This window comes from Bombus terrestris, chromosome 12 (assembly GCF_910591885.1).
Source record: "Bombus terrestris chromosome 12, iyBomTerr1.2, whole genome shotgun sequence".
Classification (NCBI taxonomy): Eukaryota; Metazoa; Arthropoda; class Insecta; order Hymenoptera; family Apidae; genus Bombus; species Bombus terrestris.
In genome coordinates, this window is record NC_063280.1 from 2422075 (window position 1) to 2435681 (window position 13607).

At 33.6% G+C, this 13607-nt stretch overlaps 1 protein-coding gene across 1 annotated transcript; it reads right to left on the bottom strand.

Annotated features, from left to right (window-relative positions):
- Positions 1 to 322: 322 nt before the first annotated feature.
- Positions 323 to 12652, bottom strand: LOC100647112 (neurotrophin 1). The gene is given in 10 exon segments (XM_048410713.1): positions 323 to 785; positions 1103 to 1399; positions 1492 to 1797; positions 2256 to 2420; positions 2885 to 3046; positions 3536 to 3659; positions 4210 to 4312; positions 5761 to 5907; positions 6433 to 6591; positions 12620 to 12652. Coding segments are annotated over 10 exon segments (1716 nt in total). The 3' UTR covers positions 323 to 565.
- Between the last annotated feature and the right edge of the window lie 955 nt (positions 12653 to 13607).

Sequence of the window (13607 nt, forward strand, 5' to 3'; positions counted from 1 at the left end):
ATTAACGATGATTTATAAATAATACACGTACAGAATAATAAATATATAAAAGTTCGCGCGACGCTGCTTAATTGCAACGTATTTGCAATTGCACCTGCCCAACTATATGATTGTAGTTCTCCTATAGGCATTAAACATTTGCTACCGTTATACTAATCGTAAGTATTGCGTCAGTACCCTCCCTTTAATTTATTTTTCTATATATGATCATAAAATATAAACCCAAAGGATGAATCACATATTACAATTATATTCGACATTTTTATTTCTTAAATGTCATACTTTTGTCATGATGAATCATCGTTTCACGTAACGCATCATAAAAACGATTTATTAATCGAAATTGGAGGACACCAACGAATACGAGCGAGTACAGAAAATAAACTATGAAACTAACAATAAGTCGAATTGTAGTATCTACTTCCGACGTATATATTTATTATGTATATAATACTTTCGTTTTTGCAAGGTTGATTAACGTTAAAACACGATGAACATCCGACAATTTTAATTTCTTACAAAAGGAAGAAACGATCAGGTACTCCGAAAAGAAGCAAAATTACGCTCAAGAAGCAATCAAAGGTTTCCACGAATTGGAATCGTTTTGGTCCGATGTCGATGAATCTTCAGACGACTGTAACATCATTGCCTCTGGTCTGAAGAAGTCGATAATCGGGTGGTAATTATAATTGATTCGCCTCTGCGGTTCTTGGTATTCGTCGTCGAAACCACCATTTTGTAGTCTTGACGTTGCGTCCATTTGCAAATCGTATGGTTGACTGTATCTGTGCAATTTCAAATTTATTTAATTCAACGTCCAAACATCTATAGGTTTTACATCTTTAAATTTAAATAAAAAGTACATTTAAATTCAATCAAGATTTTTCATATTTAATGCAATATTTAAAATTTAAATTTTTATTACTTCTAAGTAATAAAAAATTGCAAATTTCGGATTTTTACATATTAAATAATTCAAAATTCCAGATTAAAACATTTAAACTTTAAATGATTCAAATTTAATTCCAAATGTCAGATTTTTTAATTTAAAACGTAAGATTCCTGATTTTATGTCACGATACGTAAGGTCATTGATGATTACCTATTTAAAATCGTACTGTTCACAGTCTCAGTTTGTTCCTCAACATGAGACGTGGATTCTCTTCTATATGGTGGTCTGTTGGGTCTACTTGGTCTAGAACCTTTTAGTAATGGTCCAGTATATCCTGGTGCTCTAGTATTCGGTGCGTGTTGCTGAGGCAATTTATCGAATGGCCTTGAACTTGTAGACGAAGGTTTCTTTGATCTTGTTCTTACAGGTAGAATAAACGGTGGTCTACTAGGGGTAGTTTCTACTGTAGGCTTTTTATTGCTTGAACCTGCAAGGTTTTAGAAATTTGTTCCATATTTTCACCTGGTTTTATCTTTCAAATTCTTTCACGATAAATAAAAAGAATGTTATATTTTTGATCAATTTACATACCAAGAGATGAATCGAAAGGGAACTTGTTTAAATAATTTAATTTCGGAGACTCTTCAAAGTCATCTTTTTGATCGCTGGTGGCGAAGTCAGATCCAGGAAACGATTCTTTAATTCTGAGTGATGGGTCCTTTTGATGAGGTGGAAAAATATCAGCGTAACCGTGCACATGGCAACTACAGCAAGATGGAACTTTGAAAATATCCATGTGAAGACCCAATTTGTTATCCCATGTCAAAAGTCTATGGTAATTGTACACTTGCATGCAAGAAGATCGATAGTTCTCTGATATGAAAGAGCAACTCGACTGCAGGTTTCTGAAAGCGAAATTTAATGTCAGAGTGTTCAATGGTAAGAAATTTCGAATAATTTTGTCCTGGAAATTTTCTTCTGCAGTATTTCAATTTGCCTTGTTAACGCGGTAAAGTATCATTTTCCTATTTTCAAGGAATGTTCAGGTTCAATACCACAAAGAAGATATTTTGTTCACTGATTTGTAACAAAGTATCGAATTTCGATTTCTATCGCGAGAGAAGATCCTCCGCTAAATTTTACTGGGAAAGTGTTAACCGAATCAGTTGCATTCAACTACAAAAATAAATCATTGGAACGAACAATCCAGGTAAACGGAATTGCCTTTTACACAGAGCAGGAAATCTCAGCTTTAACCGTGGCTAAAAGACAATCTTGAGCGTAAAATAGAAGGAACGTTCTGGTAGATTGCTGATTTTATGTAACGCTTGATGCCAATTAATTGCGATTGTCTTTTACTTACGAGCATTTCTCCATTCGTAGAGTTTGCGTGTGTTCACCAGTGTTTATTATATATTTCCAAATACCGGAAGCGGCTCTAGCTAGTTGTGGTCGTGCATATTTGATGACGGATGGACACGTGAATCCTTCTTCGACATTTTCAAATGATGAACTTGCATCGGATCTTCTAAGATAAATCGATGTGAAATTGACACGAATTAATTTAATAGAATAGAAAGTAATCTTACAGGAAAAATGATTGTGATTTATAAAAAGAAAACTTCGATAGATATTATGATTCAGTGTAAAATGTATATAATCCTGTATAATGATACCACGCGTTGCTACAAAGCATCGCTGTTGGGCCCGGTTGCCATTCAACAGGAGCACAATAGAACTAAACCTTTTATTCAGCTCATTTCTTAACCAGAAATTCCTATAATTATAGAATTACGAGTTAACAAAGACAAATTCTAGTTAGATCAATTTTAGTTATACAGTATAAATCTGATATAATTTATTCTGAATAAAAATTACACAACGAGTAAAAGTTGAGATCCATACATGAAAGAATTGCTATATTCAAATGACAAATTAATTCGTCTTCCCCAATTAAAAAATTAATAATTATTATAAGTCTATGAGTCTCACCTCCTAATTTCATTACTCTCGTATCGATTCTCATATTTGTTTTCCAGGGGCAATGCAATCGGAAGACTTTCGGCAGATTCGTCAAAATCTTGCGACTTGTAATCAGTCAACAATGCAGCGACCATCTCCTTGTTGCTTCTCAAACTCCTCGTAATCGCCTCGCTAAGAAAATTTCATCCTATTTAAATCCACGTAATAATAAACATAATAATAAATTCAATGAGGATTCTTCTTCTTCTAATTTAATTCGTAACAATTTTCTCACAATTCAATGAAATCATGCGAACAAATGGAAGAAAGGAAACGAAAGTTTTGACAATTGCTTCCACGACTTCCTTCCCTATCTGGATACCCATAATTCCTAATTAAAAAAAACAACTTATGGTTATGGTTATGAGAAAACGGAGGTCGAATAAGCATTGCGCAATGAACAATTCGAACGTGGAATCGTAGAAAAGCGAGCGCACTTTCTTTCAGTTAACGAGCCTGCGAATTGTCTTTACTATCGTGAAACGATGTTTTAATTAACGTTAATCCCTGTTGTTCATCAGAGAAAGTTTAATTTAAATGCGAGACACTGAATTAGTTGCGTAATTGTTGCAACTTGTTGGGGGAAAAAAGAGAAGAAAAATAGTAATACATGAAACTTACTGTGGGTAATCAGCTACTTCGAGACAAACTGTCTTCGTGAAGAAAGTACATTCTTTTTCTGTTGGATCTCGTTTTACTTCTGTGGGTCGTCTGGGTGGTCTTATTAGTGATGTTCTCGATAGATCTGGAAAGTAATTATTATAGATCGATCTTGTTATATGATTGATAGACTGAAAATTTCTATGCATTTATGGTAAAATACACAAGATAAGACATTCATTAAAATTAGATTATGAATGTTTATGTAATATATTTTACGAATAGAAAAGAGATGAAACTATACTATGAAGTTATATTGTGGCTATTTTATATATTTTTGTATATTATACTTATTTTTACATCTTCAAATTTCCCGTAAATACACAAGAAATACAGATTTATATTTTTGCGAGCTGAGAAGAAACAGAACCTCAGAGACTTGTTTCTTTCTTAAATATTGTAACAAGTACTATAAATATTTTGTATGCGTATTTTGTGCATTTTTGCATTTTTAAATTCTCAATAAATGCTCGAACATTGTCTGATTATAATATTTAGTAACTGAAACAAAGTAAATTTACATAAACATACGCAGTCTATTACGTAATATGGGACGTATTAAACAAAAAGTTTCATGCAATATCTTGTCCGAAATTTGTTAAGACGAAATATAGAATAAAAGTATGAAAAATAACCTGCATAGACATTTCTTCGATTTAGAGAAGTTGGTCTTCTTAGAGGAGGTCGATAACCAGGTCGTTTCCGCAAGTTGGGTCTTATAATCCTCAATTCTTGTGGCTGTAATAAAAAGAGAAAAAGAAAACTTATCATAATCAGTGAACTCTGATACAGGCTATTTAAGCTATTTCTTTATCTCGTCAGTAGTAAACGAACATGTATTCTTTTAGAAAATTCTATTTATCGGTCGAGAAATCTTAATTACACATAATTAACAATATATGTTCCTCGAGCGTCCGTTAGCCATTTTAGCCTGGTTGCCAATTAGTATTCAGTAAGGAAGGTTTCGCGGCATCCTTTGAGAAATTTACATACATAGCTTTGCCCGAGATCCTCTGAAAATTACGACTGGTAATGTAATAAACACACCAATTAGAAACTCGTGAAAGTAATCGCGGAAAAAATATATGTTGTCATCAAAAAGAAAAGCATTTTCTTGGAAATTATCACGTTTCAAGTTCTCATGTTTCAACCTTTTAATTTAGATTTATATATTTTTAAAGATTTATAGAAGATTTTTTCAAAAATTTATGCATATTGTATAAATGACAATGTTGAAAGAAGGAAAGGATAAAGGATATCATTTTAGAAATCCCTATATTAACAAACCTGTTTTACACAGATCTTTGCGCGTAATGTTACGAACAGAAAGTTGAAGTCCGAAAATACAATAATTGCACGGAATAGCGGCCGCATGTGACAAAATTGTACATTTTGGTATGATTTACGATAGAAAGGAGTTCCAAGTATGACTTTCTAGGAATTTTTCTTGTAACGAGGTAAAGAGCCATCAATCTTCCATTTGAATACAATAATATTGGGCCCAGAATATCGTATTTACTGGGAAATGCAAAGCGATTCAGAAGTTGCTTCTTTAACGTTCGTCGAACCTTGTACAACCATAAAAGTGATTGAAGTTAAATCGATGACTGCTATTTGGTATTTACGGATTATGCAGGATAATTTACTTTCCTATATTAGGTATAGAAACTTGCCAGGATGAATAAATACATAAAAGTGATTGCCAGTAGAAGTAAACTTTGCAATCATCGCGACGCGACGTCATCCTCGATCGGAACAGGGTCAACTTTACAATACAAAAAGGGTATCAAGGATGAGCTAACAATCCTTTATAATTCTATTAAGTGATACTATTCTTTTTTGAGTCACTCGCGTTAGTTTTTTCTTAGATGGTTATTTTTTCATATCCCTTATTCTTTTCCCAATTTCGTTCTTTTTTCAACAAACGAAGGGATATTTAATGTTTGAAGAAATAAATTTAACATATACTTAAAACGAAAAATCATGTATATCAAGAATGAAACAAATCTTGAATATTTTCTATAAATCTAAGAAATTTTGTAACAATGGAGAGAAACGTCTGAACACAAAATGATTTAACAGACGTAATGGTGTTAAACGAATAATTTATATAAAATATATTGGTACCATCAAAATATTAAATAATTGACAACAGAATAGCATAATCTGTTCTTTTTATCGTTTACCTCAGGCAATTCTTCCAACCCTTCCTCATCACCAGTGGGATCATCGGATATGATCTTTGCGATGTCCGCGCTTTTCGGTAGCATGAGTTCCCTGCTGGCATTTTGTCGACTTCCATTATTCAATAGTGCACGAACTTCTTCCAATTGCTGTTGAGAATTGTAATAAATGAGAAAATAATCGTGATTGACCTTTACAAAAAATATTCAATTTCACAAATCAAATTGATCAACTACCCAAATACAGGACTACTTTCCATTTTGAAATTTTTCCAAGTTGATCAATGTAACTTCTGAATAGCTCATACTTGACACATTCTAATATTGCTTTCCAGTTTCTCTAAAAATTTTGTAAATCAGCAAACCAAGAAAAGGAAGAATGCCTCAAAAAGCAACTATAATACATTTATAACTTTACATGACAAAACCAATTTACAGAATGTAATGCATGTCTTAATAAATTCCAAAGAAGACTATAACTGTCAAAGTATAGTTTTTCCGAATCACATACGGATGTGCACGTACTGCAAGATGTGCTTCATGCAGGTCTGTTTTCGTGTTCTCATCAACGCTAATGCGTTAACGATATGTTTAGCTCGTTAAATTAACAGCAGTTAACCCGACTAACACGGCGTGTAAGCGTTATTTAAGTAAATAGAAACTTCTTTCACTCACACTCTCCCGTAGTTTATCTGTCCTGTTCTTGAATTCTACGTCGTTGATCTTGATGGACGTGACCGTCGTCTCGTTGTTTTCTTTGCGATCGTTGAGATCCACGTCGTCTTTCAAATCCTTCTCAACGCTGACGTTGATCGAGGACAGTAGCACGACTGCCTAGAGAGTGAAACGAACCCCGTGTATTCGCGTAAACTTATTATTACCGCCGAAAATTCTGGGTCAGCGAGATCTCAGTTCAGACACGCTTATTCTTCATTTATTCTCGACGAATCTTCTTCAACTATTAATCATATTTTCACTTTGCAAGATAAAACGTATTTTCTATAACTCGACCTCGAATTCGCTTTCGTTCGTGCGATATTTAAATGATTAGATGCAGAAAGTTTCTAAAAAGAGAAGAAATAAGTTTTAAAAGAAGAATTTTGAGAAAAGAAAGTGCTTTGAAAGAAAGTTTAAACGTACAAGGAGCTAAATTTAAATTGGAAATATTTTAAAGCAAGATTTAAACCCGCCAATTCCTGCTATATTTTTTTTTTAATTCATGGTATTCTAAAGTTATATTTTAAAATGTCACGCAGATGTCTGTATAATAAATGTGTAGTTTCAATTAGTTTGATTATTGTCATTCGCCGACCAATTTATTCCACAGATAGTCACAAATATGAATATTCATCGAAATACTAAACCACAGTTAGTAGAAATGTCCATATTAATAATCCTAACGAGAATATCGGATACTCATCCAACAGGTAGGCAAATAAGTCCTGTTAATAATAATTCCTTGATTTGATGTAAAATTCGATATCTTGAGCTAGCTATCGAATTATCAATGACTCATTGTCATCTTCGAATACCTAAATAATTCTCCTTTCTTCGTTCCCACACAAAATATTAAACTTAATTTAATAAATTCTATATTTTATATAAAACAGAAAATTATCGTCCAGGAACATGTACATTGACTTCCATTCTATTTCAATAGATTTAATTCAACGACTTCTACATTGTCCATAAATTCTTCCCTTTATTGCAATAAATTATTTCAAGGTGAATTGTGCACCTTCTATAGAAGCTTCGTTTTGCATTATCTAAATAATTATGATTCAATAAATTATTTTAAACAAAGAAAGCATCCCTCCTTTGGAACCACGTATATATTTCTATTTTATTTACTATAAATAAATTTAATTCAGAAAATTTCATATTCTCTATAGAATATTCCTCTTCTATAGATCTAATAAATTCTATATTATTCAAATTTGTATTTTCCATGGAAACTTCCTCTTCCTTTAACTAAACACTTATAATTCAATAAATTCTTAGACTATGAAAGCAGACATTGCTTCCTTTCAGAAACACGTATACCGTCTTCCGTTTTGTTCTTTTTTTTTTCTCGCTGAGACAGCACAATTTATCGCTTAGACGATCTTTTATTCGAAACAAATCCTTTCCCTTTCATAATCGTAACAACGATAGGATTTCCCGGCGGACACAATAGCACAATTCTTCTATTATGATTGCGGGAATTGATCGCTAGGGAAACGTTGTACGGGCGAGCTTCTCGTTTCTGTGGGTCTGGCTATCACGGAAGAAATCTCCTTTGGCGCGTGGTGGAAGCGCGAGCTATAGAGAAACGTTAATTTCGTTTACGTTGCAGCGGAAGTGGCGTTGTAAAGTGACGGCGCGTAACGCGTCGTGAAATCGTCGTGAAAACACGACCGAGCGGATTTAACGACACAGACCACGTGTCGGTCCGGTGAAATTATGTGATTTTTTCTCCGGACGACGCCAGTCTAGGAAATGATAAAAAATGCACATAGATACAACACGCTCGCAATTCGCGGGTGAAAGTCACGTTGTTCCGCATCCATGATTAGTTTCGAGCAAACGCAACTGCCGGCGTGTGCAGCCGCATGCACGGATTTTTCTGCGATTGGGAGATCGAACGAAAGTTTCTATTGAATAGCGTTCTCGCGCCATAGTTGGATCGAGTAAAATGCAAATCATGCGATCGATGACGAGCGTAATGATCAAGATAATGAATTCATTTATTACGTTTACCTGGTTCCTCTGTTTCAATTTAAATGAATGGTTGTGTAACTTTCACCCCGATGCAGGATCTTGAACAGAAGGGTACTTTCTAAAATATGAATTTCTTAATTATATCGAAGCGCCATGATCTTGTTCTATATTTCAGTGTTTCTATCTTAGGGTTATCCCAAATTGAGGACAAGATCGATAAGATCTAGCCTAAGATGGATCTACGATTGTTTGAGTGGAGTTGGTATATTTCTGAGAATTTAATAATCTTCCGCTCTTACTTTGAGCCGTCTGACTAACAGGATATATCACTTAAATGTAACATGTCAATTTTAATGAAATTTACATGAGATAATTCCTAGAAAGATATTTGACACATATTGTTTTTTTCTAAGGGGTAAAATCAATTTCTGAATGCAAACAAAAATGGTTTAGACAAGAATCGTGAATTTTTAATGGCAAATTTTGCTACATAGACAAATTTTCAAAATATTTAATAATTTGTGTAAAATACATATAATAAATTATTAAGTGTGATTCAATTCTATTATGTTTCTATATATATATGCATTTTCATCCTTGTTCATACAAATTATTTATTAAACTCATTCCAGTTTATCCTACATTATTTAACCACTAAATTTATGATAATTGTTATTAAATATTGCTAATTACAATGCGACTTCACAAAGTAATTATTAATGACAGCTGTACAGTTGATTTTTTTCTTATCAAATTAAGTTAGATGCTATCATATCATGGGTGGTCTCGTAACTACAAAAAGCTGTAACTGCCTATTTTATGATCTGTCTGACGTCGACTTTAGCATAGCCAAAAGCGACATTTTGTCACATGTCTTAACGATATCCTTGAACTGTGTATCTCAGTTTCCACTAACGCCATCCTTATCGATTACAACACTGTTATCGCATTGTTATCGTTTCAGTAAATTATTATTCCCATTGTTCCATCCCTATGGGACGTTTCTCGAGTTCCTATAGTTCTAACACGGATCATAATGTGTTTGAGATTTCCTGACATAGAAAGATAAGCGAAATACGAATACGAAGTGTTTGTGTTAATGTTGCCATTGCAGGAAATGGTCGATGTAACAACACGTGTGGAGACTCGGCAGTATTATGCCACGTGAAATAACCATAAACGTGGAAATTCCAACATATCCTCTGCTGTTTGCAATGAGCGCTGACCTAGTAACCATGATGCTCAGCAGAAGGAAGAGCTACGATTTCACTGAGTGATCCTTTTTTCTTTTCATATCGCGAGTGTTCATCAATTCTTAGCCAATAACGTACGATTTTTCAGGATATTTTGTAACATTGTTGTACGATTATTTGTTTGAAACACGTGTAACGTTTCCTGGTGTTTTGTTACTCGGTTAGTATCGATTTCTGGTGATCTTTCTTTTTACTTCTTCGTAATCTTCCGAATGAAGGACTAAATATCGTGTGTGTGTATGTAAATATTATATATACGTAATTGTATACAAATAAAATCTGTACACTCGTCTGTTTGTTTTATAGAATATCATTTCTGTAATATTATATCGTATTAGGTTGAGTAATTAATTCATTTACATTTTCTCAGAACATCGAATGTCGACGTTGATGTACCTCGGAGTGTAATTACTTTGACATAAAATCTATTCTTTTCAAAAATGTAAATTTTCATAAAAATCCACAATCGGCGCTTGTGAATTCCGTTTGCCTGTAATTAGCTGAGAAATCAACAACTTTCGAATAGCATATTATATTATAATGAGTCACAAATTTTGAAGGAGCCTCATTTAAATGCTTGAAACGTTAATACCTCTCGTGTGAATGGAAAAAAATACAACAATACGACAGGCTTTCTACCAATACATGTAACAGCTTCTTTTTATAACATTTCCTTCGTTCACGATGTTTTTTCTTTCTCGTTACGAATATCGACATGGTTAAATTCCTCGAGTTAGAAAACTTTCATGAAACATTTCATAAGATAAAACATTTTACCTTAGATTATTGTCAAGAACTTTCACCGTGCTTATCGTCCTAAGAAGATATACACTTGTTGCAAATTATAAGCCGGTACGCTGATCTCATCGATTTATTCCGACGTATCAAATCAAAAGATCTGTTCAGTGAAATTTAATACGTAATTATAACTATGGTTCAAAGGAATTACTTGTAATTTTGAAGATAGAGGATCTTTCACAAATCAGGTAATACTGTAGTCACATCGTTGGTTTGTTCAAATAACGATATATTTAAGAAAATCTTTGATTTCAAGATACCTGCAATAATTAAATTCGATAGTGAATTATTTGATTACAATATAAATTGTTCTATTTTTATCTTTATTTATATATATATTACAATCTAACATTTTCAAGAACAGTGTTAATATTTTACTTAATAAAATAATAAAATATTAATAACGAAGTTATACTATTTAATAAAAAGAAGGTCGCAATTAGAAAACAGCTTTCCTGTAATAATAAGCAATATATATAACAAATGTTTTATTACAGATCTTTAAAAGCCAGAGACCATTAGCTGGATCATAAATGAGCAAAAATTTGTCATTATAAAATGCTCAGGTAATTAATAACTTTCTTTCTGAGATTGAATTCTTGAATAAATTTACTCCTCTTGACTGTTTGAGTCTTTTACTGAACAATGATGTACATAATTTGTAAAATACATTTTTAAATACATATTTTAAATATACTAATATCTATACCACTTACAATACTACACAATTTATCTTTGCTTTCAAGATCAATAGATCATACGTTAATCTGTTAAATCAAACTTTCAAATAACCATCTCATTCGTGAATTTTACAAAGATCAGTTAAATGTAACTAACGTGAGTTACAATATACGTAAATTATATCGCATGATAGGTGATTTCATCAATCAGAAACGAACAGGAACTGATGACGAAGCACGCACAGTGAACTATCTATCGAACAACCTAATTCTCAGAGTCCAACAAAGAGAAACCGAAGGAATAAGCAAACTGATCGATGAAATACGATAAAAGGAACGAACAATTGTCTCTATTGATAAAAAAAAAAAAAAAATATATATGCGAGTAGTTGCACGTTCTGCAAACGATCTCATATTTGTAATCGTCGATAAATCTTTTACTCGCCAGCACGTGAGAGGGAACTCGTAGCAATTAAGGGAATCTATTTACTTTTCCTGATTCCGTCAGGTTACCGGATCAAGGCCATGCAAAGGTTGTTCCACTTTACGCGAAGAGAACCACAGGCGCAGGGTGTTAGTCATCCGTTCTTCCGAAAACACGGAAACTTCTTTCGAGTTCCTGTCGACGAACTTAGGAATGTTTGGTTGAACATGTTACATATCAGTGATGTGACGTTTCATGTTTCGTGTTTCATCGTTAGGAACTAATTAACGGGATACCTTACGGTTTATATACGTATATAAACGTGATATATATATATATATATATATATATATATATATATATATATATATATATATATATGTATTAATCAAGAACAATTACTTCGAAGATTGCCTTCTGGTAATTATTAATGACCTCTGTAAATATTAATTGTCGATTGACACGAAGATGTTACAATATAGCTTCGTATGTGTCATTTTTATCTTTATTGAAAAATTTAACCTGTGAACTATATTGTATATATACGGATTTTTATACTTTTTCTCAAAAATTGAAGACTTCAATGAAAAAGAAAAAATCAAAAACAATCAAATCACATAAAAAACAAACTGATGAAATAACTACTTGAAAAATTTTGTATAATAATAAATTTGTACAAATTAAATATGTTCGGTTTGATTTCCGAGTAACTTAATTACAAGTCAATAACAAGTGGCAACATTTGGTTTCACATGAATGCTTTGGGCTAATTTGAACTTTCTTAGACCATTTTTGTAATGTTCATAACTAAAATATTAGGATCATTTATGAAATCGTGTCCATGAAAGTTACTCGCGATTAAAAAGCCATGGGACATTAGTTAATTCTTGACAAATTGGCGAAAGTAGAATTGTCTGGCATGCTCTCATACATTCAAGACAAGACACGTGTTTAGAACCATTAGAACTACCAAAATTAATAGTATAACAAAAATTTCAATTTCTTACCACCGTGATAAAAAATAGTCCACGCGTCATCATCATTCCTTCATATGATCTCTCATCAAGGTCTTCTCACTTCTTCCCAACGCACAGTACCACACTCACTATCACCACCAATTATTTTAATCCAGTTTTTCAATACTAAATGCGCTTAAATAAACTATCTTTCAAGTACCAATACGTCTAATATCTAATACTAATTAATTAGAAAAATGGAACAAATCACTGAACATCGATATCAGCCTTCCCTATCGATTCTCAATCATTCACCCGGCAGTTCTTCAGCAAAAACAACGTGCTCCGGTTCGACGACAATTCCTCAAGCCTAACAAAGTCTCTGAAGCAATTAATCGACGTTGCTTGAAGTTCAATCGCACTTCTCATCGACGTCCGCGGAACAACGACGTCTGGAGGCTGCGTGTTCCACAAGGGGACGAAAAATTGTGCGCTCGTGGAAGCGCACCGACCTCTGGTTACAGCCGCCGCGAAACGGGCACGGTCCTCGTCTTCATCAGGTGGAAGGAGAGATGCCAAAGGAGAAGAAGAATCGTGGCCCGATGCCTGGCGGGTCTCACGTGGGGATAATGTAGGAACGAGCGTGCTTCGTCCTGCGTGTTCCCCCTTCGTCGAGCCATGACCGAGAAAACCGGACGGCCGGATAAGCGTGTCGTATTCGAGAGGAGGAAGAAGTCGGCCAGTCGATCTCCTCCTTTGCTCTTCTTCGGCTCAGTCTACAGCTTTACTCTTGGGGAGCACCGACAGAGTGGTGGTCGCCCGCGTCACCCTTGATACGACAGCACGTGACGTTTTCACCGCGATTGTTGCTTTTCATCCTTTTGTCTCCTTACTTTCTTTCGTTGTGTCTTTCTTTCTTTCTTTTCTTTTTTTTTTTTTGTTTTTTGGAAATTTGTTTTATCGTCGGTGTGAGTAATTTGAAATTTGTATCTTAATTGTGTTGGTGAAATTAGAGATTTTGTCTATTTCGGGAACTTGT